The following is a 27,081-nucleotide window of genomic DNA, read 5'->3' as shown; positions in this document are numbered from 1 at the left end:
GCTGCACGCCTCTCTCCTCCATCACACAATCCCAGCATCCCTCGGGTCAGCTATGCCGGCTGTCTCGCTGTGTGTGTTTGTGTCATCCTGCAGCTCTCTCGCTGGGCTGTCATCTCAGCCGCAGCGCCAAGACTGATGGGTAATCGCTGGTAATATGTGAGAAACACAGTACCCTGCACACACGGATAACTACTCCACCTACACACATAAAACCAAAGGTGTGAGAAAGACAAACACACTGTGTCCTGTTCTGTTGCTGCTGACATTTGAGGTGATATATCCAGGAAACTAAATCCAGTGATTCATGTTAACCTGCTTTCAGCATCATTACACAGCTGCATCAAGAAGAACCTCTCCCTTCCCCTTCATGCTTTCTTTGTCTCTGTCTACACATCATTTGTCAATCCTCCAAGCAGTGGTGCAAGACGTAGGCTGCTAAGTAAAACTACCAATCAAACAATGTAAAAATAGTCTATTACAAGTCCTGCATTCAAACTCCAGCGGTGTAATTTAAGGGGACAGTACTAATTTTGCCTTTTACCTGTAGAGCTACTAATTAGTCTAGATTGTTTGAGGGGCTGCACTTGTATAGTGCTTTTCTAGTCTTTTCGACCACTCAAAGCACACTGTGCCCGGTGCCCCATACTACTCAGTAGCCATTCACACACACTAACACCCCGATGACGCAGCATCAGGAGCAATTTGGGGTTCAACATCTTGCCCAAGGACACTTCAACATGTTGATTGGAGGAACCAGGGATCAAGCCACTGACCTTCCCATCAATGAAGGACACGTATTACTCCTGAGCCATAGTCGCCTCCAGCTGTCGAGATGTTTACATTCTCTCCAATATAATGGAACTAGAGAGCACTTGGGTTGTGGTGCTCAAGTTGTGGACTATCACCTCCCAGTTTTGCCCACACAGCAGCTCCCACATATAAGGGGCTTGCCTTCCCATTATCACTCGCATGACATGCCTACGTCACCTTTGATTGGAAATAATGACGGCTAGTGCAGTGGCTGCAGCAGAAATAAACCTGATAATGTTTTGAACATCCATCTCCATGCTTCTTGGAATATTATCGAGACAGTAGAAGTTGCAACAAGTACATGCACAAGTACAATATTTCCCTCTGAAATGTAATGGAGTGGAGCCATACTGTAGCATAAAGTGAAAATACTCAAAGTTTACTTTAACACTGTAGCAAAGTACAGAACTTGAGAAAATATACTCAATAACTTTCCATCTTCTGTTCCACCACGAAGACAAATACTGCAGAATCTACTGCAAAGAAAATAACAAGAATCTACATTTATTACTGTGCAAATAATTTAAACAGCAGTAAGGAAGGCCGTGATTGTCATGTGTACAAGAGTGCAAATATTGTTTTACAGCAGCTGGATCAGACAGTGTTTGGCAGACATAGTTGGGACCAAACAGACGAGGATCCGTGTGGAGCAAACACAGAGCTGGCATGAGGACAGGTATACAGGAGCTGCAGGGCTGGAGACTTAAAAACTGAAAAAAATGAATGAAGCTCCAAACAGGTCCTTCATTTGATCAAAAAGTCCTTAAACAAGTATTATAATCCATGTTTGATCCAAAGAAAATACTGGAACACATCAGTTTGTCTGTTCAGGAGCACAGGCGCAAAGCAGAAGTCTGCTATAGGAGAATCTTCTTTTTGATGTACTGGCAGAGGCAGAGAGGGGCGGTGGTGCAGTGATTCCTCCGGGAGCGTAGGTGGTGGTGTGACGATCCCGACAGCCTGTCAGTAACCAGCAGCTTCACATAAGCTGCACTGTAGGTCATCAGAAGCTGGTAGGCTTTGGCCTGCAAACAGGTACAAGAACACTGAGAAGTTGTAGAAACCTGCTTTCAAGAATGAAGAGAAAAGGCGGAGACTGGTGGTGGTGATGAAACTATCTAACTAAATGTGCAAAAGAACAAACTTCAAGCACTCACATGTAGAGGAGTTTTGGTAAGTATTTCCTGAATGACACTCTCTTATCTCCCACCTTTTCTTACAATCATCATATCAGGACAAACCAGCTTCATACTGATGTTTGAGATCAACAAACAGTAAAGCTGGTTGTATTTTAGCAAGTCATTGATATGTTTCCACCAGCTTTTTGGACTCCAATGGGAGTATTTTGTGGCGACTTTTGAGGCTACAATCAATCATGAGTGTTTTGTAGCAAGTCATTGCTATATTTCTGAAAGCTTTCTGGCCTCCAGTCATGGGTGTTTTGTAGCAAGCGGTCTGTGTTTTGCCATATGCATTTTAGACTATAATCATGCATGTTATGTACTGACCTATCTGTTTTTCCAGTGACTTTTTAGGCTCAAATCATGGGTGTTTTGTAGCAAGTCATCACTATGTTTCATACAGCTTTTTGGACTACAATTGTGAGTGTTTTGTTGCAACTTGTCTAAGTTTTTCCATATGCTTTTTAGTCTATAATCATGTGTGTTTTGTAGTGAACTGTCAGTTTTTCCATTGACCCTTTAGGCTCTAATCATGGGTGTTTTGTTGTAAGTCATCACTATGTTTCCAACCACTTTTTAGGCTACAATCATGGATGTTTTGAAGCGATCTGTCTGTTATTCCAGTGACTTTTTAGGCTCCTGTCATAAGGCTTTTGAGTGACTTGTGTGTGTTTTTTCCAGCGGCTTTCTAGACTCCAGTCAGAGGTGTTTTGTAGCAAACCATCTGTGTTTTTCCAGCAGCTTTTTAGGCTACAATCATGCCGGTTTTGTAGTGACCTGTCTGTTTTTCCACTGACTTATTAGGCTTCTATCATGAGGGTTTTGCAGCGACCTGTCAGTGTATATCCAGCTGCTTTTTAGGCTACAGTCATAGAGTTTTTCATGGTTTTTTGTAGAAACCTATCACCGTAGATAGAGATCTTTTCCTAAAAGTAACCAAACGGTTTATGTGCCTAAACCTAACTACATGTTAACCACCGTGTTGCTGACACATAAATCACACTCTCAAATCTTTAGTTTGCAGCGAAAACACAGTGCCATCATTTTTTCATGTGATTGGCTGGTAACTGATATACAAATGATCATTTTAAAAAGATGAATTGATAAAGTTTGTATGCTGCAATATATTTTTGTGCAGATGTATACTGATAATTAGGATGCATCTGTACGAAAGCAATGCAGTTTATATATCACTCAGGCTCTAATATACATTCCCTCAGTGTGGGAACACAGACGTCATGTCTCTTTACCTGAGCAGGTAACGATGCATCAGGGACAAGGCTGTAGTTGGTGGTGATTTTGGCGCCCTCCCGCTGGCTGGAGGCGGTACTGCCTGTGTTCTCATTCCTCAGCAGAGGTCTCTCTTCATCCTGCTCCACATCTGACTCTCCGACCTCTGGGTCTGCAGCCGTGTCCTCGACCACGAGAACCAGATGCGACATTTTCCTCTTTATTTTGTTCTGGTGAAAGTATGACATTGATCCCTTTAAACTTCCCTCACACTGCAAACGCTGCAGTAATGAAATGTGATGCCACACTTCGAGGACTAAATTTCTGTTTTCCAGAAGATTTAGATATAGAATACCCTTTCAACATTAGCTGGAATTATGTTTCCATTGATTTTTGAGGGAGGACTAACATAGGAGCACAGGAAAGAATCAATAAAGCAGCAGGAGAACAAACAGAGGGACAGATGTACTCGACTCACTCACCTGGGTGTCATGTGCCACAAAGCTGTGCTCCTCTAAAGTTTCAGTCAGTGCCCTCAGACAGCGGGACATGTCCCAGTACACAAAGTACAGCTGCAGAGAGACGAATACAAAAGCATTAGTGACTGCCAACACAAAACTATTTGTTGTTTGAATTTGTTGTTTATTACTGATGAACCAGCCTGATTCCAGACCATTAAATCACTGTCCAAATTTTAAAGTTTGGAAAGTTAAAACATTTTTTTTGATCATCTGAAGGTCTTTACTCCTACATGATCAGTGGAGACGCACTCTGCATGTTTTTATTCCTTTCCTTTTCATACTGACCTCCAAATTTTCCTTTTTCTGTAAATCAGTTTTTAATTTGCATATATATTTTGTTAGTTTTATGTCAAATTGCAAGTAAAATAGACTTTTCTCCCTAGATTCCTTCTGGACAAATCTTGAAAATGAATTGTGTGCTGTTTGTTGTGAGCAAACCCTTAGAGTTGCAGAGTTTTCCTGTTGGAGGCCCTTTGAGTGCACAGCTATGATATCAAATATATGAATACATTTTAGATAAACCTTTGAAGTACAGTGCAGCCAGCAAGAATGGTATATTGACTTTGATATTTTTTAGACTAAGAAGGTGACTGGTGTGTATTTGCTTTGTCATGTTTTGTTGTTTTGGCTGCTGAAATGTTTTAATTGTCATCTTGTTGCATCAATAATGAAACCGTTTTGTCGTATGATTCTTCTGTCCTTGTTGCATTCCTCTAAGTGTCACAAAGATCTTTCAGTAATCTTTCTTTTTCATATTTGTGTTGTTCTCCTTGACATGTTGTTTCCAAAACAAGAAAGCAACACAAAAAGATGAAACTAAGAAATGAGACACACTAACAGCTGTTTATCAGCTGAACAAGAGTAGAAGTGGATGCATGTGTTGCACAAAGAACTTATAAAACATCTGGCATATAATGAACTTGCTATTCTCACAGTTTTAGTGCATTATATGAGAACAACCTGCATATTTCCGGTGCAGGACTGCACCCAGTCAACCACGGCCACAAGCAGCTTGTGTTTCACCATCCTCTCATTCACTTGGATTAACCGAACGTCCAAGTTCATGTTGATCTGACACAGAAACAGACAAAGAAACAAACACAAAAAAAGTGTAAAGGATTCCTCTTCGGGTGAATCGAAATTCAGGTAAGAGATCATTAAAACAAACATGTCAGTATTACTGAAAACTAATTTTATTTTAACAGATCCCTCCTTACCTCCTTGTTACTGTAGTGGAGGATGCAGATGACGACGGTGGTGAGGAAGATGGAGACCAGGCTGACAGAGAGGCAGAGGACCCAGTAGTCAGTGACGGTGATGTAGAGGTGGAGGGTAGAGAACACAGCGCACCACACCACCACATACAGCACCTGGTGGAGGGAGAGAGAGGAGGTTAATAATATTTCATTCATTTTTCATTCATTTTTCTTTCATTTAAAGCCTCGGAAAACACGAGGGTGAACCCTCATTTTCAATGGTGCCGAGGCACACACAACATTCAACTCAAAACAATTATCAATACAGAAAAATACAAGGCTTTTGACAATATACATATAAAAAAAAAAATCTAAAAACAATGACAGTCACAATCAATGTGGTCACAAATTAAACCTTGGAATTCTCTTAGTGTTATCATTGAGGACAGCTTAAGGAACAACTATTTAAGATATTTTGAATGAAAGCTAATGATAGAACAACTGAAAAAAACAGATTAAAAAACACAAGCCTAGAAAACAAGGACTGAAACCTAAGAATAAAAATAAAACTCAGAGGGCAAAGGGTCAACAGCAGAAAAACTCAGCAGTAAAAAAAGATTCTCAGAAGATTCAGGACAAAGTGCATCATAAGTGCTTCTTTCTCGTGAAAATTAGCCTAGTTATGTGTGAGGAATTAAAAAATTTTTTTGCCGTTGGAAGAAAGGACTTCCTAAGGCGTTCCTTGCCACAGTGCATAGTTATGAGTCATATCCACAAAAACATCCCTTTAAATGCTCTTACACAACTCATGCAGTATAATCCAAGTCTCATTTATACAGTTGTAAACTCAGTACTTCCCCAACACTTGCATTTCACTCAGTATTCAGTATTTAAGTCTGACTTTAAAGTTTCACTCACAGTGCTTGAGTTGTGTAATCAATATGTTTACCGTTTACTGTGAAGGCATGCGAGAAAAACTAAGTTTTCCTCACTAATTCAAAGTAACATGGCGTGACTAACTGATTTGCAAATGGTCACTTCTTGGGTAAAGTTTTCCATTAAATTAAAACAATCCTCAGTTTCTACAGGAGGCAGAAGCTGTTCACAGCTAACAGCTGTACACTTTTGCATGTGATACTGAATAAGATTCTTACTTATGGCATCTTTGACATTAGAAATTAAGCAGTTTCGAACAGATATACGTGAGTATGTAAATACTTAAGTGTACATATGTATATGTGTAAGTAGGAGAGTACTTGTGGATATGGAAGTATTATATATTTGCTTTTTCTTTTAACAAAAAGAATGAGGAAAAAAAACAAAAGCAGAGGAAAGAAAAGAAATGCAAATACACTGTAAATTGTACTATATCTGCATTACACAGGCATTATAATTGTAAGTATTGGGGGGAAAAAATCTGCATTTTTGAAGATTTTGGTGTAAAAGTCACAAATAAAAGGTCCTAAGAGTCCTAAAAGATCCTATGAATGGTCTTAAAGGGGCACTCCACATATTTTACATATCAAGATCAGTTAACTGATTGTGTGGAGAGTTACCCAACATCTGAAAACAATATAATGTCAACTAAAGTCTGAGAAAATAAGCCCCAATGATGCCCTACATTTCAGACTTTAATATTTGACCAGGCAGCTTGCATTACAGCTGGAGGCATGAAAGAATGTCGGTATTTATCAGACAGGAAGAGTCCATATAAACAAGCCGTTATGGGAATAGCTGCATTTTTCTGGAATGACTCAAATCGAAAATACAAGGCCAGATATTTTGACCTCCTCTGCTTTTGTTTTTTGTTTTTTCCTCTTTTGCAAGTATCCAAACTAAATTACAGCTCATTTGAGGCAAAACATAAAAAGTATAAAAGCTTGAGGAAGAAATGATAGCAAAGTGATGAAAGTTAAAACTGCAGATTAAGGAGCAGAGAGGGATATGATCAGAGTAAAAAGTTTGGACAGAAAGCTGGATGAAATACCGGTGCCAGTATGAAGTGGAAGATGGCTGAGTTGAAAACCATGTATCTCCTGACTGCAGGAACGTCCAGGACAGTCTTCAGAGGAGCCTCCAGGTCTGCGACTGGAATCTAAAAAACATTAAGTAACAACATGAATTAAAGGCAGATTAAAATAAATGAATTAAACACAGATTTAAGTAAAGATATCTGAACTTTGCAGTGCCACAGAAGGTTGTGTGTGTGTGTATGTCTGTGTGCGTGTGTGTGTGTGTGTGTGTGTGTGTGTGTGTGTGTTTGTGTGTTTGTGTGTGTCTGCTGACCTGAAAGCCATCATTCTCCAGTTTGGCGCGGCACAGAGAGAGACCAAAGCTCGGGTTTAGCGTCGAACTGCTCGGCATCGCCACAACACACTGACCTGAGAGCGATCAAGAAATAATCGTAATTATTAATCGTAATACACAAATTTCATCATCATCATTACATATATTATTACTATTACTACTACTACTACTACTAATGATATTAATAATAATAATAATAAGAAGAAGAAGAATTAAAAAATTATAAAAAATGATTATACAGTTTACTAATATAGCACTTATCAATACCAACGTTACAAACTGCTTTACACTTAAAATCACAAAAAAGACACATATATTACACAAAATATAAAAATAACAGGAAACAACACAAAGTAAATATTTACAAAACAATGGTTGAATTTAAACTCAAATAGAGGTATCAAATGTGAAAAGGAAAATAAAAGGAAAACTGTAGTACACTGCATGTCAGCAGCGGAAAGTGGCTGTTCTGTCAAACACACACAAAAACCACAAAATCAGGGCAGTCAAATATAAATAACCCCTCAAATCTCACTGACCTAACCTTGGCCTGTCAGTACAAACTCATGCTGTGCACACAAACATAGCTCAAACCTACTTAACTTTACTTTAAATTCTTATGGCGACCCCAAATTTGGCTTTTTAGGGGGGTAATGTGCATAAAATGATACCCAAAACATCTGATATATAACCTCAAAGAAGAGCTGGAACAGAGCTGATACACAGTTTATATATGGTTCTGCCAGACAGACTGAAATAACATGATTGCCTCCTTTCTAAAGCTGATGTTATGGTACATAACATGTTGATAAGGCCTCTTTTATGCTGTAGAAGTATTGGTGCAGTACACAGTAGGGTCGGTCATGTGGTAATCTAACAGTGATTTGTCATACTTTAGCGACACAAACTGAAAAAAACTAGTTTCTGAAACACGCACTGGGTTATGAGGCATCACAGCTGTAACGATAGCAAGCAGTACTGTGAATGGGATTTTGACTGGTGCTTTACTTTTGGTTCGAAAACAATTTCAGGATTTACTCAGGGTGAAAGTGAAAGCCAGAGAGAGCCAGTGATCTTACCTGCAATTTATGCCATTTGTGCAAAACATTTACTATTAATTGTGAACTGTTATATGTTTTGCATTAGCACAAGGGGGGAAAAAACAATATCATGCCACGTAAAACACCAATAAAATATAAGATAGTGGATCCATAAGCTTAAAAAGGAGTACTTTACTCCAGCTGTATCCTTTAAATGCACAAAAACATTATACAATAACAGCATTTTGGCACAAATGGAATATACTATCTAATATTAACTATATTATATGACTGTGAGTAATGTATAGTTGTTTTTGCAGTACAGTTTACCAAATAAAAACTAATAAAAAAAAACAGCTGGTCACCATTTGACCATTTAGGTCGGTTGTTGTTGGCCTGCTGCGGCTGAGCTTTGGTTTCTCTGATCTGCACGTCCACATCACTCTCCTCCATCGTGTGACAAACTCCGTTCTTATCCTCCATCATCTCAGAGGTAACCACATCCTAAAGACGACACAAAGCGTTAGTTAATCTGACATTTAACTCAAAGCAGAACATTTGAACATATGCTGACTAAGCACATTTCCCAATTTGTTTTCAGGAATTTCTGAAATACTGAAATTTAAAAAGTTCCTTATAGCTCCTGAAGATCCTAAAACCTTTGTCCAAACATCCCTGAAACTTTTATTTCGAGTCATATAAAAAGAGGATGTGGTGGTTTTCTGTGTCAGCAGTCACACACTGGGCGTTAACATTAACCCTTTGAAGCCTAAGCGTATTGGCTGTTTTTCTCCAAAAAGATGGGAGGAAGGCAATGAGCAACTTAACAAGAAATATCCCCAAAATGAGCAATAATTTTTTTTTTAAAGCTACAAGCAAATTACCCCAAACAAGGGAAAAAAAACCCCTAAAAACCAAACTAAATATAAAAGAATTATAGTCATGTAGACATTTTCCCTAGTTTTTTGATCATATCTAATAATTTCCCCACTAATTTATTTATTTATTCATTCATTCAAAAAATGAAAATCATCACCTTTTACGTTTTTCTGTTTCCAATTTGCAGGACAAGTAATAAAACAATTTCTGTAGTTTTAAGGCATCTAAATGCGTTACAACAGAATTGATTCGATCCAGGTGTTAAATGGTTAAAAACAATGGAGTCTCTAATGAAAGGACTGCAACCAAATCCAAAAGCCTGTTTATGTGAGAAATCTACAACATTTCGAAAGCAGTAGCCTATTCATGCGTCTATGACTGATATGCAGCTGACTGATTATTCAGTAGCAATGTCGTTGTGTAAGAATTTGGAGGAACTTAGATAGCCGAACATGACAAATAAAGTAGAGGGATTAATTGACCTGGAGGCGTTTCCTGGCACAGTTATTCCCAACCACAGGTGCACCTCGGGCCGTAGGAGGCTCAGGTAATTAAGTAGTTAATCTGCTATCAATAAAAGTTATCCATCAACCTGAGAGTTGAGAGTGTGTGACAAAAGCTAACGTTAGCAAGCGAGCAGAGAGGTTTAAATAGTTAGCCGAAAGTAATGATAAATGGTTTAAATTGTTAAACAAAGGCAGTTGAAAAAGTAAGCCCAAGATAAAAGTTAGTCATGATAAAACAATTAGCCAAAAGTAATGGTTTAACAGTAAATATTTAGCTAAAAGTAGGTTAAACACATGAAATACTGATAATAAGCACTATTGCTAAAAGCTCTTAATATCAGATTAACGGTTGAAATAGTTAGCTAAAAGTAACAGAAAAACAATTTAAAAAGTGATGGCTAAACAGCTAAGAGTACAAATAAAAGGTTGACAGTTAACTAAAAGTAACAGATAAATAGTTGATATAACTAAAAAGTCAAAACAGATGAAATAGTCAGCTAAAAGTAACAATATCAGGTTGTGTTAACATAGCGTTAGTTAGCTAAGAGTAAACAGATGAAAACGTTAAAATTAGGCTAAAAAACAGATAAAATATCAGATTAACAGTTGAAATAGCTAAAAGTAGCGGATTTAAAAAGTGACGGATAGATAGCTGAAAGAGCTAACATTAGCTAAAAGTAAAAAGTTGACATAGTTAGCTAAAAGTAACAGATAAGTAGCTGAAATAGCTAAAAAGTCACAAAACAGTTGAAACAGTCAGCTAAAAGTAACGGATAAAATGTTGAAATTGTTAAAAGTAACAGATAGGGCCACAAAAATGATTGGCTAATGCATAAACTGTTGAAATAGCTAAAACGTCACAGTTGAAATAGTTGGCAGACTATTACTATCTTTTACTACTTTTTGCTAAATGTTAGCTAAAGTAATAGTTGGATTAGTTGGCACAAAGTAGTCTAAGGGATGACAATTTAAATAGTTAGCATTGGCTAAAAGCAGTGAATTAACATTGCTTTTTCATGAAATAACTGTTTGGAGTGAAAACTGAACCAAAGCAACTTAAAGACACTTATTCCATTATATGAAAAAAATATTGTAGGCTAACTGTAACATTACCTTATAATGTTATATTCATAAGAATGATTTTACTAATTTCATTAAAAACCATTAAAATGGTAACAGTGAAGGGTTCTTGAGCTCTGATATGTGGGCACAAACTGTCCTAACAGATATGTTGCATGTCATGCTTAAAGAAGCACAACAGCCATGCCAGAGGAGTTATCTCTTCCTAAAAAAGCCCTTCACATAAACCACGGCCGTTATCTCTGACAAACATGTTCACAGTTTATTTACGGACCAGCAGAAAGTCTCAAAACCTGAAGTAAACCAGCTCACTTCTGCTTTCAGCTCTGACGGCCTTTACTGCAACAGTGACATGGTGACGGTGTTATCTGCTGGCAGAGGCAGAACATTAAGAGGCCATGACACTCTTATTGGATAGATTCAGTTCAGAGGAGTAGATTTAAGTGAATTTGCATTTTTATGAGCCTTCAAAGTTGCTGATATCTGTGCTTTCTTTAGAGTAAAACGTCCTGAACGTCATGTTTTATCATGACAGTGTGGCTCAGTCTGTTAACAGAGGATAAGAAGTTTAGTCTTGTGATGAAACTAAAGAAATGCTACTTATAGTCCAAGCTGGCGCTCTCTGGTTCTCTGTCTATCACATACTCGCGCCACATTTTAGCACTTGAGTGTGAAAACTCAACACCGCAGTTGTGATATCACCTTCCCCCCTCAGTCTAACCTCTTTTTTTGCACATTTCCCTCCGCCTTTAACTACACTCTAAATTTCATTTCCATGCATGTAAATAAAGTTATACGTCTATAGGCAAATTTATCAATGTCTGTTTACATTGCACCTGAGTAGAAAAAACATGTTTTTCACACGTGCAAACATAAGGTAGCAGTGTTTCACCACTAAATAGAGGAAACAACAACGATGTCTTGAGCTTATTTGCAAAAACTCAACTTGCAATCTCTTATCTTAAATTTGCATCTTGTTTTTACACCCATATGTGTTATGCTGCATGCTGCTCAACCTAGTAACTTTGCATTTGTAGTAGTTAATATGTTGACCTTTTGAGCAGTGCTACATGTTTTCAGATCTTATACTTCAGTTAAAGTACTAATACCACACTGTAAAAGTACTCAATTACAAGTAAAAGTCCTGATGTTACTAAGTAAAAGTATGTGAGTTTAATCAGGAAATTGTATTTGAAGTGTTAAAAGTATTTAAAAAAATGTCCCCTGTAACACTGTTATTGAGCAATTCTTGCAGAAAGGCTCAGTTATATTTATACACACAGAGCAGGGATGCCATAATAACAGTAATATATCTACATAATATCATTATGCAATTAAAAGCTCTCATTGGACACAAGAATATACCAAAAGAGGTAGCCATGTCACATTTTGTTGTGTATAAATAACCATTCAAAGAGCTTTTCTGTGGCTACCCATGATTCATTTCAGAAGTCTTGAAACCAAAACCAGCTTAAAAGGAACTAACGCCATATATCAAATGATCAAGCAAATCTTACCTGCATTTAAGATTAAAGTCCATCACGTCAACAAGACTTTAATGATAGTATTCCCTTTTTAGTCCACATAGTAAATCCCTCAAGAGCAACAACGTACATATTATTGCACACACACAGACTGTGGCGTATGCAACTTTCACACTCAGATGAGTCTCAGCAGAGTTTCTTTCTCTCTCTCTCTCAGCGTGACTCAGATCAGCTCGGCCTCATGACTACAGGAATGTGGTTTGTGGTTCTCAGTAAGGAGGTGAACAGACGTTGTTGTACATGCAGAGGATGATTAAATGAAATGAAAGCTTATTCAAGTTTAATTTTTAAGGCAGGACCTTTGCCACTGTGATGTTGTGACATAGACTAAAGTCTTTCACTGGTAATTATGGAGAGGAGCCAAAGCCTGATTTACTGGAACTGTCACACATTAACTCATAAAGTCCAAGGATAGTTGAGGATCAGTGGAGGGTCACACAAGAAATACTAATTCAAACACGTTTCTCTTGCAAATTTTGGATTCAAGTCTACAAATAAAATTGAAATAAACTACTTTTGCTTAAATGTGAAACTCTTTTTGTGTCAACCTGCTGTATTTAATTTCACTGAAATTATACTTTACATTTTAAACAATTTTGAGTTGATTTTAAATGTATTTTAACAAAGGCATTTCTTCAATTAAAGTGACTTACTGCATGGTTAGAACTTTAAAATTCCTTTTAAATAATATGGACAATTTGTGAATAATTAACTAAAAACGTGTTTATAAATATGGTAATTAAGTACATAACACTTTATCGTAACACATTATCAACCTAAAAAACAACCGTCATAATTATTTTTAATTACCAGATTATTTAATACATTTTTAACTTGATTCCTAATAAAACAGACCTTTTTCACATTTTTTAAAAGGATTTTTTAAGTGTTATGCACTGTTACCATGATTATAAACACACATTTTAAGTTGATTATTAATTAAAATTAAATTGGTCTGACAATTTAAGGAATTTTAAAGTGTTAAACTGCACTATAATATTGTGTGCTATGCATGACTTAATGCTGTAATACTGAAGGTGGTATGTGTGTTGTTTTAGAGAAATTCTGCCCCCATGTGGGTACATGTTGTTGTTGTGCTCTTTTGAGCATAACCAGAAAATTAAATGCATAAATCAGCTGAAATTAATGACACATTGTGATAACAACCATGATGAAATGAGGAAAAAGTAAGACTAACAGCGGTGTCTTGAAAGATGATAAACAACAGTAAAAACAAATAAGTAGTTGATGTGTGTGTGTGTATATATATATATATATATATATACACATATATATTTTATTAGAAATGTAAAAGCAAACATTTAAACCTAATTCATTGACTGCATAAGGTACATTTTTGTGTCAAAAAATAAATAAAAAAAATAAAAAATGTCCAATACAACTGAGCATAACTATTAAAAAGATAATCATAAAAATACAAAATAAATCACAAGTAAATAATAAATGAATTACAATTGTACATAAGACTTTGAATAACTTTTCTTTTGTTAAAATATTTTTGTTAAAATGCTATTCATCTGGTAAAAATGAGTTCCACAAACATATATAGATTTGTTCAAACACTGTGAATCACTATGAAAAAAATGTGTATATAAATATTTTTGTTAACAGTGATAATCAGTCATAGAAATAACAAAATGCATAACTTTTAATGGAAATATGCACAAGGAAAGTAAAGAAAAAAATAAAATATATACAGTATTTTTTCACAAAATAAATATTATTTAATAGAAACAAATACCAATTGTGTTCGAAATCATTCTTTTATTTTATTAAAAAACTTTATATAAATTTAACGTTTATATTTTTTATTTGCATTACTTCTACTTCAAACAAAACATTTTTAAATTGTAGTTTTTATAGTTTCCTTGTTTTATTTTGGTGAGTGACGCTAGTCATGTGACCGCCCGCCTTGGTCACATGACGTAGATAGACGCCGAATGAGCAGAGGGGAGCATTTCCGGCTTATAACTCTGCCTGTTTCTTGATATTTTGTGTATTTATTCCTGAACTTATCGTCTCAAAAGTAACTTTATCGCGGTTTCTTTGTCGGAATAAAGACAGCGGCGTCAGGACGTGACTGAAACATGGAGACAGGAGGCCGGCTCGCTGCTCTCTCGTTACTTGTGTCCGCTGTGTTTTCTGCCGGTGTTTATACTTTCAGCCCTGATCAGGTACAGTCAACAACATATCAAAGAAATACGCTACAACCCTGTGCAGTATCATTACTGCGGGTACATGTTAAAGCTGTGAAAGGCGTTAAGTGAACTTAATTTCAGTGATAAAATGGATTTTGAGGCGCCAATATGTTTCTGTTGTTTCGTCAAGCCTGTGTACTTTTTATAGTAAGTGGTGGAAGAATTACTTATGTCATTTAGAAATAGTGTCACTAAAAAATCAAAATTTCACTTAAACAAAAGTAAAAAAGTGTTATCAGTACAATATACTCAAAGTATACAAAGTAGGTGTGAGTATAATAATATAACTGAGCCATTATTATTTATGACTGTAAAAAGTACTCAAAAGTTAAAGCTGGTTAAGGTAGTACTAATTTTAATTGTTATATATATATATATATTTTTTTTTTGGGTGTTCAAGTTTCATGGAAATAGTTATAAAGCATTTAGTTGTACAGTTAAAATAGGCACTCATACATTTGTTTTCAAAGTTTTATGTAATAAATAGACTAAAATACAAAGTATTTGACTATTTGACGTTTTAATGGTAAATGAAAAAGAAAATATAAAAAGAATTTACTAATGAAATCCATCTTTAAACAGTTTAAAAGGGATTTACAAAAAAAACAACGTAAAACAGTCAATAAGTACACAATTCAAATATAAACAGATGAATGATGAATAAATTATGGGATTTAAAAAATCTTTTTCAAAGGTAGTTAAATCTTAAATGTGTTATGTACTACTGATCATGCTTTGTTTGTAAAATCTTGATCTGAAAACTGGTAGCTATAGCTGTCAAACAAAGTGCCTCTAAAATGTAGTAGAGTAGAAGTATAAATTAAAATACTCAAAGTACAAGTATCACAAAATCTTCTTTCATCAAAACACAATTGTGTACTAATACAATAACCTAATAATAATAACTAATTACATATAACCTAATGATAGGTTATATGTAATTAGTCACATTCCAAAAGGTTCAGACAGTCATGGAAAACCTGAAAAAGTCATGGATTTTCTAATATTCCAGGCCTTAAAAAGTCATGGAATTAGTTAAAATCATTTAAAGTGTTTGAAAAATCAAAGAATTTTGTTGTTTGTAATGATAGTAATTGTTAAAATAATCATCCAACCATAACCAGTTATGAGAGACTAGAAATTTAAATGATAAAGTACTCCTTGAAAAGCTATTGAAATTTTGAAATTCGGTACATGGAAATGTGTGGGAATACTGATTCCACCACTGTTTTATAGTGAGAATGATTTAGAGCCTTGAAGTTTGGAATAGACCAAATAAAACAAGTGCTTCCTGAAATGAAAGCGTGATCATCGCCTGCTTGTGTCACCTGACACCTGATGCATCCTGCAGATAATTCATATGACCGGTTCTCCCAGCAGATATTTTAACTCTTTCCCTTTCCCCCAGTCAGTCAGCCTCTCTTCATTTTCTCGTCTTTCTTTCTCTGCCGTCCAGATCGACCCTCTGCTGTATGAGGAGCAGCTGCTGTGGGTGAGCGGAGCCATGGGGCAGGTGAACACCTACAGGATCCCCCTCCTCACCTTCACCCCCAAAGGAAGCCTGCTGGCCTTCGCAGAGGCTAGAAAGTCATCGGCCGCCGACATAGGAGCAAAGTTCATCGCAATGCGGAGGTCCACAGACAAAGGCAAGAATCGTCACCAGACGGTCATGAAACAGTCAGACGTATAAAACACACTCAGCCTGTGCGCACTAACAGAGTGGGCGCACCTAAAACAGTCACACATGGATGCTCCAAACAGTAGTTAACTATCACTTCACCGCGCTGAGCTTTCCGGTTTCTTTTGTGTCATAAAGAGACGAATTGGACAAGAAATGCCAGTCAAAAACTTTAAAGGGATAGTTCACCCCAAAATCAAAAAAATCAGTTTTTCCTCTTACCTGTAGTGTTATTTATGAATCTAGATAGTTTTGGTGTGAGTTGCACAGTGTTGGAGTAGAGATGTCGGCGCCAAAAATACATTTGAAAAACTCAACAGTGATGTCTCTTTGCAGAAATCGCGACTCGGTTACTGCAGAGAAGCCAAAGACATTGTTGTGAGCAGTTTCATGTATATTTTCCCTATGCTGAACTGCACCTGATAACCAGAGCAGAAGGAAGTGTGCAACTACTGTGAGCTCACCTGAGCTCGTTAATGTTACACTTCAGCCGAGGAGGACGCCATTAATGTTTACATCTCACAATGTCACGAGCACGAGCCTCTCGTCCATGAGTCGATGCACACTTCCTTCTGCGCAGTGATACAGTTGGAGGGTGTAGTTCGGTAGAAAGAAAATTGCTCATAACAAGGTGTGTGGAGTATTTTGAATAACTGGGTCATGATTTAAGGAAAATGTCTCAAATAAGCAAAGAAGAAAATGAATTTGTGCACAACTTGATGCCAGGTTTCAGTACTTGTTGTTGATTCTCTGCTTTATGGATGCGTTTCGGGCTGTGAAAAACAAACGGTTCAATATTCAGCCGTACTTATTACAAAATACGTGATGACACGCAGTGAGGTTAAAGTTTATGTTTGTTTGTATCTCAGCTCTTTAAGATACGGTTAAACAGAAAAAAAAGGAGTAGAAAACTCACAAAACCTCAAAACAAGACATGAAAGCATAAAGATAAAAACATCAAATATTTACATTAATGCTTTTTTGAGCTACAACTAACGTTAATTTTCATTGTCAATTAATCTGTCAGTTATTTTCTGGATTAATCTATTTGTTGTTTGGTCTATAAGATGTCAGAAAACTAAAAAAAGAAAGAAAAAGTTGATCACTTTTTCACAAAGTTTTAAGATCATGACCTTAAATGTCCCTTTTCATCCACAACTCAAAGAAATTCAGTTTACGGTCATAGAAGAGTAAATAAACATACATTCTTGCATTTAAGAATGTGGAATCAGAGAACTTTTTCTTTCTTTGAAAAAATTGTCAAACCAATTAATCAGTTTTCAAATTATTTGGTGAATAATTTAAAAGTTGACACTTGATCACTTTATTGATTAATCTTTGCACCTGTAATACATTTCTCCAAACTGACGCACAAACAAATGGAATATTTTAGTGGTATTACAGAAAAGATTTTATACATCGTGCACACATTCGAATCTTTGCATTTTATGAGACAAAACGTACAACTGCTTGACAAGATAAACTCTCTGAATTTATACACATTTATTGCTTTGAAACAAAAAGCTTGACGCTCAAAAGCAGAAACAGAAAGAGACAAATGTAGAATTTTAAGTTTTGTCAAGTTGTGGTCCATGAATGGAAAGTTTAATATCCAAAAATAGCTAAAATAATGTCTTTTTTTTTAGAATAAAATCAGGAGTAAAAGATTAAATTAGTCTGAATTTGTGCCTGAAATGTTTTCTGCTCCGTCCCTCCAGGAAACACCTGGTCCCCGACCGCCTTCATAGTCGATGATGGGACGCAGCGGGACGGCCTCAACCTGGGCTCGGTGGTGGTGGACGAGGAGGTGGGCTCAGTGATTCTGGTCTACTCGGTCTGCTTCCACCTCTACAACTGCCAACCGTCCAGCACCATGATGGTGGAGAGCAGGGACGACGGCCTCAGCTGGAGCCAGCCCCGAAACCTGTCGGTCCAGCTCGGAGTGAAGAACTTTGCTCCTGGGCCGGGCTTCGGCATCCAGGTGAGAGAGAATGAGACAGCATCATGTGATGACTGCAGCTGTCTTCTAGCTGTAAAGTGAGATAAAATGTAAGCTTTATTACAGTGACGCTTCATGCATGTGACATTGTTTGTCCTGTGATTATAAGATCCCGTCAGATGAGTCATTCACATCACGTACATGATGATTAAAGGTGTTAAAGTGAGATTATAAAGGCAGAAATCTTTGTGGGTTTGAAGAAACATGAAGTCACAAAAACCTCCCTGCAGCAATAATGTGATCATCTTGTGCTACCAGGCATAAATATCTTGTTTCATATGCCTTTATGCTTTAGGAAGCATTAGATATAACTGTGGTTTTGGATTCCATTGATCTTTCAATGATATTCTGTCAGCAATATTCAATTTTTAAATAATAGAGAAAAAAATGGTATCAGACTTGGCTGGAGCTGTAAACTATTGAACTGTATGAAATCTGCACACTCGTATCTCTGCAGAAATATTTTTTATTAGCAAGGTTTCAGTCAGATGCCTTCCTCAAGGCATGAACTGGATCCTGATAAACAAACGCATTTTTAATTTCATGAAGCTTTATGAACACAAATGATCGACATGATTTGGTCAAAATAAAGAAGTGAAAACTGTCTTACTTCTAGTTTCGAGCTTGCCACATATTTTTCTTTAAAATTGGGAAGCATAACAGCTCAAAGTAAATAGGGTTGGCAAACTGTGTAAACTCTTGAAACTCTGAAACCGCTACTTGGCAAATGTGCCAAACTCAGCCGACCTGTATCCATAAAGAGGAACAGCAGTCACAAGTTAAAACTAACCAACAGGGACATGATGGACTCTGATATTCACTGGGTACGGACAGATGCAGTTAGAATAACACTTAATAATAATAATTAAAAATAAAGATAATAATAATAATAATACTAATACTAATAATAATAATAATAATAATTAATAATATGTTAACCTTAATAAGAATTATTAAGACTACTAAATAAAAAAACAGACAGTATGTACAAAATACAATAAATAACAGAAAATAGACAACTATACATTGTGCGACTTTGCATATCAAAGACAAATACTACTAGCACTAATACTAATAATAATTTTATGGAGCACCCTTTTTTACTATTAAATTAAGCCTTTTTTTATTGAATTTTGTTATTTTTGTCATGCATTTTTGTCTGATATTTACCCATTGCAGATATATTGGTAATATATGGGGAGAAAAATAATGCATAATGTTAAAAAAAATGTTTGAGATCACTGACAAACCTGTTATATATGTATATTCAAAAATAAATTGAAGCTTTTTGTTTTCGGCCTGTTAAAACGAGCACACTGAACGCATTATGAACTGACAGCAGTGCATGTGAAGTGTTTGCAGCAACAGAATCATTATATAATTGGAGGGTTTTTGTAATCGAGCAAATTAGTTGCTTATCCCTCTCCACAGTCTGAGTGGAGCATCTGTACGGCTATTATGAGTTATTATGTTTCTGCTGATTTCCGCCAGATTTTAGGACACTAAACCTTCTGTTCGACTGCAGCAGATCGGGCACTATGAATAATTATTATGATTTGTTTCATGGGATATTGTAGTCTTTGTAGACGCCACATTACTTTTAACTAATTATATTAAGTGTTGATCACATGAAGCAACCTTTTGTTTTAATTTTAGATCCCAAACATTATTATACTATAATATATTTTGTTAATATGTTATACTGTATTATAACATCATATGCTAATATAGTGTTTTATTATATTGTATACTATATTGTTTCTATTATATTTCTACAGAAAAACATAATTTACTTAATCATATTATTTATTATTCTTGTGTACACTGTGTCATACACTATACCTTGCTGGCAGTACGTCACTCTTATCTTGTTATTTTGATTTTAATTACTTTTGTGTTGTTTCCATTTTGATTTCTATTCTGATTTTTAATTTAATTACTTTAAATGATTTATTTTGTACTATTTGTCTGCTTTTTATTTCGGTCCCCGTACTGCTGCAACACCTGGATTTCCATTCAGGACTCAACAAGAATTACATGTAGTTTAGGTTTTAAAATTGAGCTGACATCTTTGTTAATTGTGTGCTGAGTTCACATGTTTTTGTATCTTTGCATTACAGAAGCGCTATGAACCAGCTAAGGGGAGGTTGGTGGTGTGTGGTCATGGGACGCTGATGGGAAACGGAGTCTTCTGCATCCTGAGTGACGACCACGGGCAGAAATGGTACAACGGCGCCGCACTGAAGAGCATCCCCTACAACCAGGAGAAGAAAGCACAGGACTTTGACCCTGACGAGTGCCAAGTATGTTTGCTGACGTGTGTGAATCGCGCCATGATGACCATATTTTCTGTAACAGCTCACTGTAGAGTTAATGGTGCTATATGTGGCATTTTAGCATCCTATAATATCATTTTTGTCCCTTTGCCCTCTTGAAGATGAGACTTCATTACATCAGAAGGTGGTTACAGTTTCTCACAACAGCCCAAAAGCATTAAAATATCTCAGAATTATGAAGTTTTCCACACAGAGTCCCACTCATCCAGTCATGTGCTCATCATTAGTCTGCATAAACATCATTGTGACTTATGAGCAAAACTGACTTTCTTTTACCTGCTGATGACCCCTTCAAAATGACCCATTATGTCCCCATCTTATATTGGAGACATTTATGTGAGTTTTATTTTGTTTCTCTCGACTCTAATTAAAGCGTGTTGTACTATGATAAAATTATTATTTATTCAAATGGAGTCTGGTGGGTTTGCTGTGATTTTGGGGCTGTTTGTGGTTAAACAAAAAGGATCTCACTCTTTAACAAAAAGGATGGACTCTGTATGGATCCTTTATATAATGTTGTCAGAGGTTTATAATAACAATCTGAGTCTGTCATTGGCAAAAACAAACACTTTTCATGGTGGTAAACTGATGGTGCACAAATGCCCCAAGTGGTTACATTGCAGCCTTTTTCTCCAGCTGTCAGCTGCAGCCCGTCGCTCAGTAGTGGCCCAGATTAAAAGATTATTGTCTTCATTAGTCACTAAGACACAAAAACATGGACTAATAGGTTCCAGGTTAAAAATATTTAAGTTACACTTTAACCTTTGTGTGATTGCCTTCACTGTAATGATACCAAGGTGTTATCAACATTATCAAGTTTAAACCCTCTTTGCTCCTCTGCAGCCGGTTGAGATGACGGACGGCAGCATCGTCATCAACGTGCGGAACCAGAACAACTACCACTGTCGGTGTCGCATTGTGGTCCGCAGCAATGACGGTGGATTGTCGCTGCCGATAGACGATCTGTTCTTTGACTACGAGCTGAAGGATCCGGCAGTCGCAGCTGGAGCTCTGCAGAAAGACGGCGTGCTCTTCTTCACCAACCCCTCCAATGAGCACAGCAGTAAGACTCATCACATCTTCTCCCTTCCAATGTCCTGTCACTGATTCAGTGGTGGAAGTAAAAGTAGAAAAATACTCTGTTAAAAATAAAAAAGCTGCATTCAAATAGTCAAAAGCAAAATGTACTAAATTTATCAAAAGTATTTGTTTGATAAAAATACCCCTCCTTTAGAATGTTTTGCCACAGCTGGTTGTGGTTAATTTTACTTATTTTTTAATACTGTTGGGTACTTATATCTATACCAACGCTTATATTTCGTAACTTGACATTGTGTTTTATGCCTTTGCCCTGGCAGTAACCGAGGCCAAGAGGCAGTATGTTTCCAGGTTGTTTGTCCGTCCTATTCTGGTGAATGCAATATCTCAAAAACACCTTGAAGGAATTTCTTCAAATTCAGCACAAACGTCCAGTTGGCCGCAAGAATTAACTGATTAGAATTTGGTGGCAATGAGTCAGAGGTCAAGGTCACTGTGACTTTGCATATGTATATTTCTTGTCAATGAAGAACACCTTAAGAGAACTTTTACAAATTTGGCACAAACATTTACACAGACTCACCATTGGACTGATTAGATTTCGGTGGTCAAAGGTCAAGGTCACTGTGCTCTTGCATCTGTTTCATTTTCTTGAATGCAATATCTCAAGAACAGCTTGAGGGCATTTTTTTCAATTTTGGCACAAATGTCCACTTAGACTTAACAATGTACTCATTAAAATTTGGTGGTCAAGAGCCATTGTGACCTTGCATATGATTCATTTTTGTGAATACAATATCAAATAAACGCCTTTAGAGAGTTTCCTCAAATTTAGAACAAATGTCCACTTGGGCTCAAGGATAAATTGATTAGATTTTGGTTAGATTTTGGTGATCAAAGGTCACTATGACCTCAAAAAATGTGTCTGTGGCCAAAGCTCAAGAATTAATTTGCTGATTATGACAAAATTTCACATAAATGTCTAATAGAATAAATTGATAAAATGATAATTTTGATGAATTTATACCCAAAATGACAAAGGTCAACTTCACTGTGACATTATAATGTTCTGCAAAAACACTCCTGGCCATCACTCAACGCCATAACATAAAAGAACCGACATTTGGCCAGATACTGAATTGACACTATTTTTGGGAATCCATCTTAAAACTGCGCTGAAATTACAGATCCTTTGTGCTGCCGGTTTGAAGTTGTGTGTGAAGTATCCACGATTTAGAATATCTAGCTTATTTGCATCAACATCCATATCTGAAGCACTGTCAAGTGTCATGGCAACATATGAGTCTGGACAGACATGGATGTAAACTGCAACGTCACTGGTTCGTGGAGGCATGCAGCCATGAGGCAGTAATTCAAGTTTTATGTTAAATCTTAATATGGTAAGTAGGTATATCTATAAAATTACTTGAGTAGAATTTTGTAAAATATTTGCCTCTGAAATATAGTGGGGTACATAGTCATTTAAAATATAAATACACAAGTAAAGTCTCTCAAAATTTGACTTTGAATTTTCAAAGTTGAGTTAATGTATTGAGTTACTTTCCACCACTGCTGCTGATTTCCTTCATCATCAGCTATCCATACTAACTTCTTGCCCCATCTCCCTCAGGAATCAACATGACCTTGCGTTGGTCGTTGAATGATGGCAAAACTTGGGAGAAAGAAGCAGTGCAGATTTGGGCGGGGCCCAGCGGCTACTCCAGCATCACATCACTGGTCAGTGGCTCTCCAGAGGACCAGAAGTACATCTACGTAATCTACGAGAAGGGCCACAAAAACAGTGTCGAAACTGTCTCGTTCGCAAAGATCCACCTGTATGGCGGCCGGTAGAGCATGTGAGACGCAGGTAAGCAGACGAGCATTAAGTCATTAATATCAGCTAGTACAATGTAGGAAAACTGTTAGTCTGACTGCTGTTGTAATTTCATCATGTGTTTATCTCCCAGATTTAAACATTTGAAGGAAAGGGAAACAGGAAGCTGTTATTTACTCCCACGACTTTCTCAGGAAAAAATGAAACACTTTTTCACACTATAATATGGACTATGGGGAAATGGGAGGCACAACACCATGAACGTGGAAACGGTTTGTGCTCAGTGTGTGATGATCTTAAATGCAATTTTGTCTTTACTGACCTTTCTCTTCTCTTAAATTCCCACATTTGATGAAGTTACAGGAACTCTTGTGTCCATTTTTCTGTGTTCAGATATGTTGCCAAATCTATGTATGTTTTTTTTGTTGCTAAAAGCATTTGCACAGCCACAATATTTTTTATTTTATATCCTTGACAGAACTAAAATATGACCAAGCAAGGGACAATTAAATGTAGAAGAATATTTTTAGACCAAATACACCAGTTTCTAAGCAACTTAAAGGGTAACTTACTTATTTTTCAACGCGGAGCCTATTTTCTCATGTTTTAGTGTCTAGGTGACGAATGGAAACAGCAATTTCTAAAATTGGTCCAGTGTTGAGTGAGACTTCTGTAGCTGGCAGCGGCGAAACAGGCTGCAATGTAACTACTCTGGGCATTTTGCACAGTTAATTTACATGTGCTATAAGGTGTTGTTTTTTTTGCCACTGACAGGCTCTAATTTTTATTCTTTGTCTATCAACATTATGAAAAGCTTCCCAATGTTGAAAAGTAAGATCTTTTTTGTTTAACCATAACCAGCCCCAAAATCGTAGTTGTTAAACCGACCAGACTCCATATAAATAAACAGTTATTTTAGCGTGTATAGAGCGAACATATTTCCATATCTAACTGGCTGAATTAAGGGTTTATTTCAACCAAACCGGAGTTGGTTATTGTTGGTTAAGAGGATGGCTTCTCTGAGTTTTATTTTGTTTTTGTCAACTTTGAATTAAATGTTTTTAATGAAGATAAAATAAATGTTTGTTAATCAAACAGTAAGGATCTATGGGGATCCGTAATGTAACATTGTCAGAAATTTATAATAATAATCTGAGTCCGTCAATTACAAAAACAAGCACTTTTTGTGAACATAAGTTCGCGATGATCAGTCACCCCCTAGTGGTTACATTGCAGCCAGTTTTGTTGCTGCTTGATTCAGTGCTTCCTCAATACTGGACCATTTCCAAAAACTGTTGTCTCCAAACATGTTTTACATTAAATGTTGATAAGGTCCTAAAAATATCACACTTGTGTCTCCCTTAAAGAGGAAAGCTTAAGACTTTTAGCAGTTTGAACATGGTGTTAATGCAATATAGATTTCAAACACCTCTGACATCTATCACTAATTCACCTCACAAACTGACAGTCACTGTATGTAAATCACTGTTGTGAAATGATTCCTATTTGCTCGGATGAAAGAATTTAATGCTGAAGTAGCCTACCTTTAATTCTTTTATTTGGATCTGTGCTTGTAATTATAATTAATGCCTTTACTGAAATGCGAGTGTGCCATGAATACTTGCTGATTGAAAATGGCTCTGCCTTTATAAAACCTGAAATTGTGTGAAATAATGTGAATAGATATATATGGGGTTTGAGTGGGTTTAGAAAAACAATATAGATAGAGTAAAAAAAATAAGTGTGTGTGTTTGCTTGAGTGTGAGTGAAGAGATGAGAACATAATGTAGCCAAAGTACCCTTTTTTGTACTTGTGCAATTTGCACTTGTGCAAAATGTATTCTGATGTTTTGTAATCAGCCTGAAATTCACTCTACTGTACAAATTTGGATTCTCTTTTTTCCAAATCAAGTATCCATTTATGCCCTGTATTACCAGCACTGTGCATGGAGCTACATTATTATGATGCAGGACATTAATTGATCTGTACAATCTGTAAAATAAATAAATGATTTCTAACAATAATGGGCAAAGCTGAGCTGATTTGCAGAGACATTTGTGATTTAGGTAAAGAAATCATACAATTTCCCTCCTGGGCAGAAAGTGATGCAGCAAAAAGGACCTGAATGTACACATTATTATCGCCATAGACCCTTCAAAACTGACATTGTTTGTGTTCATCTGATTGTGGAGTTTATGGAGACGTTTTTGGAGGAACCGCTTCAACTCCCCCATCCCCAATCTGAAAACAGAAAAATTATTATAATGAGAAAAATGAAACTGCAAAAAGAACCAGTTAGGATAGCTCATGTTGTGAGATACCATTACATTTTAAATGTTATATTAAAAAAAGCAAACCATGAGTTGTTGCTCATCAACAAGTAAGGAAATTGTGCAATATGTGACCTGAAATGACCCTCTTTGTTTAATAATAATAATTATTATTATTATTATTATTATTATTATTATTGTTGTTATTATTATTATTATTATTATTATTATTATTATGCTTGCACACACATAAAACTGCATAAATCCAGATGAGAAATGTGTCAGAAGATGTCAAGAAGCGAAAGGGCTTACACAAACAAAACAAACAATTACTTAAAAAAATAAAAAAGGAGAGACAATCCAATAAAAAACAAGAAATACATAGAACACAATGCTGTGAGAAGAACACACCTAAAAAAAACATTACGATATTTTTTCATGTTTACAGAGACCATGAAATTTCAACAGTGGTACCAAAGAAAAGAAAATCATCACTTGTCTTGCATCATTTGTGACCTGAGATAACCCTCTTTGTCTGAGACAGCATTGCTCTCTCTCTGCTCAGACAAACATTTCTCTGCAGCCTTAATTTTGTCTTTGTTCGCCCAAATACAAAGTAAATGTTTACAAAGCACCTTTTTATTTTCATCCCTCATAATGGTAATCTCTAATTATTACAGCGAAAAGTGATACCAAATACTTTTGGTAAAAAAAAAAAATGTGATATTTGATTTTCTCCATATCTAAACAGCACATCCATATAACTTTATAAATGAGATCATGCAGAAAAATACAACGGCTGTTTTAAAAGGAACAACACAGCTGAAAAGACCTAAAAACATAAAAGCATAAATTTAATGCTCAAATTTATTTTAAAGCTTTTCTGACTAAACTTATTTAAAAAGAAGGCATGGCTGCATGACAAAATGATGTAAATCAACAGAAAAAAATGTTTTATTCAATATATAGGATTTTTTTTATTTATTTCATATGTAAACCCTTTGTTATAACCAACATTTTGATTAGTAAGTTATATATATCGTTACATATTTTTCTCACTAGATATTACTGATTACAGTTACATTTATTTTGTGATTCAATTGCTGTAACTAGTTACTTCCTAACAGTGCAAAATAGGAAATTGCACAATATGTGTGACCTGAGATAACCTTCTTTGTTTTGTACAGCAATGCTCTGTAGTCAGAGCCACATTTCTCTGCAGCCTTTTTTTCTCTCTTTGCAAATACAAAGCTAATGTTTGCAAAGCATTTTTCACCTTCACTCCTCATAATTATCAGTAAATATTACAGCTGAAATAAAGTGGATAAATCAAGATTCTCAAGCGAGGGTACTCTACGCTTATTTAAATGCACAGTCAATGCGTAAAACAATACGAATTATTATGTTAACGT

General features: G+C 36.1%; 2 protein-coding genes across 2 annotated transcripts; one reads left to right on the top strand and one right to left on the bottom strand.

The window, feature by feature from the left end:
* Positions 1 to 1,284: 1,284 nt before the first annotated feature.
* Positions 1,285 to 12,550, bottom strand: tmem268 (transmembrane protein 268). Its single transcript, XM_042507130.2, has 9 exons — positions 12,268 to 12,550; positions 8,651 to 8,789; positions 7,225 to 7,319; positions 6,926 to 7,033; positions 4,960 to 5,112; positions 4,703 to 4,813; positions 3,704 to 3,793; positions 3,242 to 3,451; positions 1,285 to 1,835 (listed from the first exon to the last, which is right to left on the bottom strand). Exons 1-9 carry the CDS (start codon positions 12,271 to 12,273, stop codon positions 1,668 to 1,670), a joined length of 1,080 nt encoding a protein of 359 aa, XP_042363064.2. The 5' UTR covers positions 12,274 to 12,550; the 3' UTR covers positions 1,285 to 1,667.
* Positions 12,551 to 14,231: 1,681 nt separating this feature from the next.
* On the top strand, positions 14,232 to 25,423 carry neu1 (neuraminidase 1). Its single transcript, XM_088090516.1, has 7 exons — positions 14,232 to 14,489; positions 15,970 to 16,159; positions 17,910 to 18,172; positions 20,311 to 20,493; positions 21,370 to 21,589; positions 23,195 to 23,431; positions 23,532 to 25,423. The coding sequence occupies exons 1-6, from the start codon at positions 14,403 to 14,405 to the stop codon at positions 23,413 to 23,415; spliced, it is 1,164 nt and encodes a 387-aa protein (XP_087946642.1). The 5' UTR covers positions 14,232 to 14,402; the 3' UTR covers positions 23,416 to 23,431; positions 23,532 to 25,423.
* Positions 25,424 to 27,081: the final 1,658 nt, after the last annotated feature.

Source organism: Plectropomus leopardus, chromosome 17, assembly GCF_026936395.1.
Source record: "Plectropomus leopardus strain MGB_pleo_1.0 chromosome 17, ASM2693639v1, whole genome shotgun sequence".
In the NCBI taxonomy this organism is placed as follows: Eukaryota; Metazoa; Chordata; class Actinopteri; order Perciformes; family Serranidae; genus Plectropomus; species Plectropomus leopardus.
This window is presented reverse-complemented; position numbering and strand designations above follow the sequence as displayed.

Coding starts and splice junctions, on each gene's coding strand:
- neu1 (XM_088090516.1), top strand. CDS start 14,403: ATGGAGACAGGAGGCCGGCTCGCTGCTCTCTCGTTACTTGTGTCCGCT. Junction 18,173..20,310: donor GGCCGGGCTTCGGCATCCAG/GTGAGAGAGAAT, acceptor TTTGCATTACAG/AAGCGCTATGAACCAGCTAA. Junction 21,590..23,194: donor CCCCTCCAATGAGCACAGCA/GTAAGACTCATC, acceptor CATCTCCCTCAG/GAATCAACATGACCTTGCGT.
- tmem268 (XM_042507130.2), bottom strand. Junction 7,320..8,650: donor CCGACCTAAATGGTCAAATG/GTGACCAGCTGT, acceptor GATCGCTCTCAG/GTCAGTGTGTTGTGGCGATG. Junction 7,034..7,224: donor TGGAGAATGATGGCTTTCAG/GTCAGCAGACAC, acceptor AATGTTTTTTAG/ATTCCAGTCGCAGACCTGGA.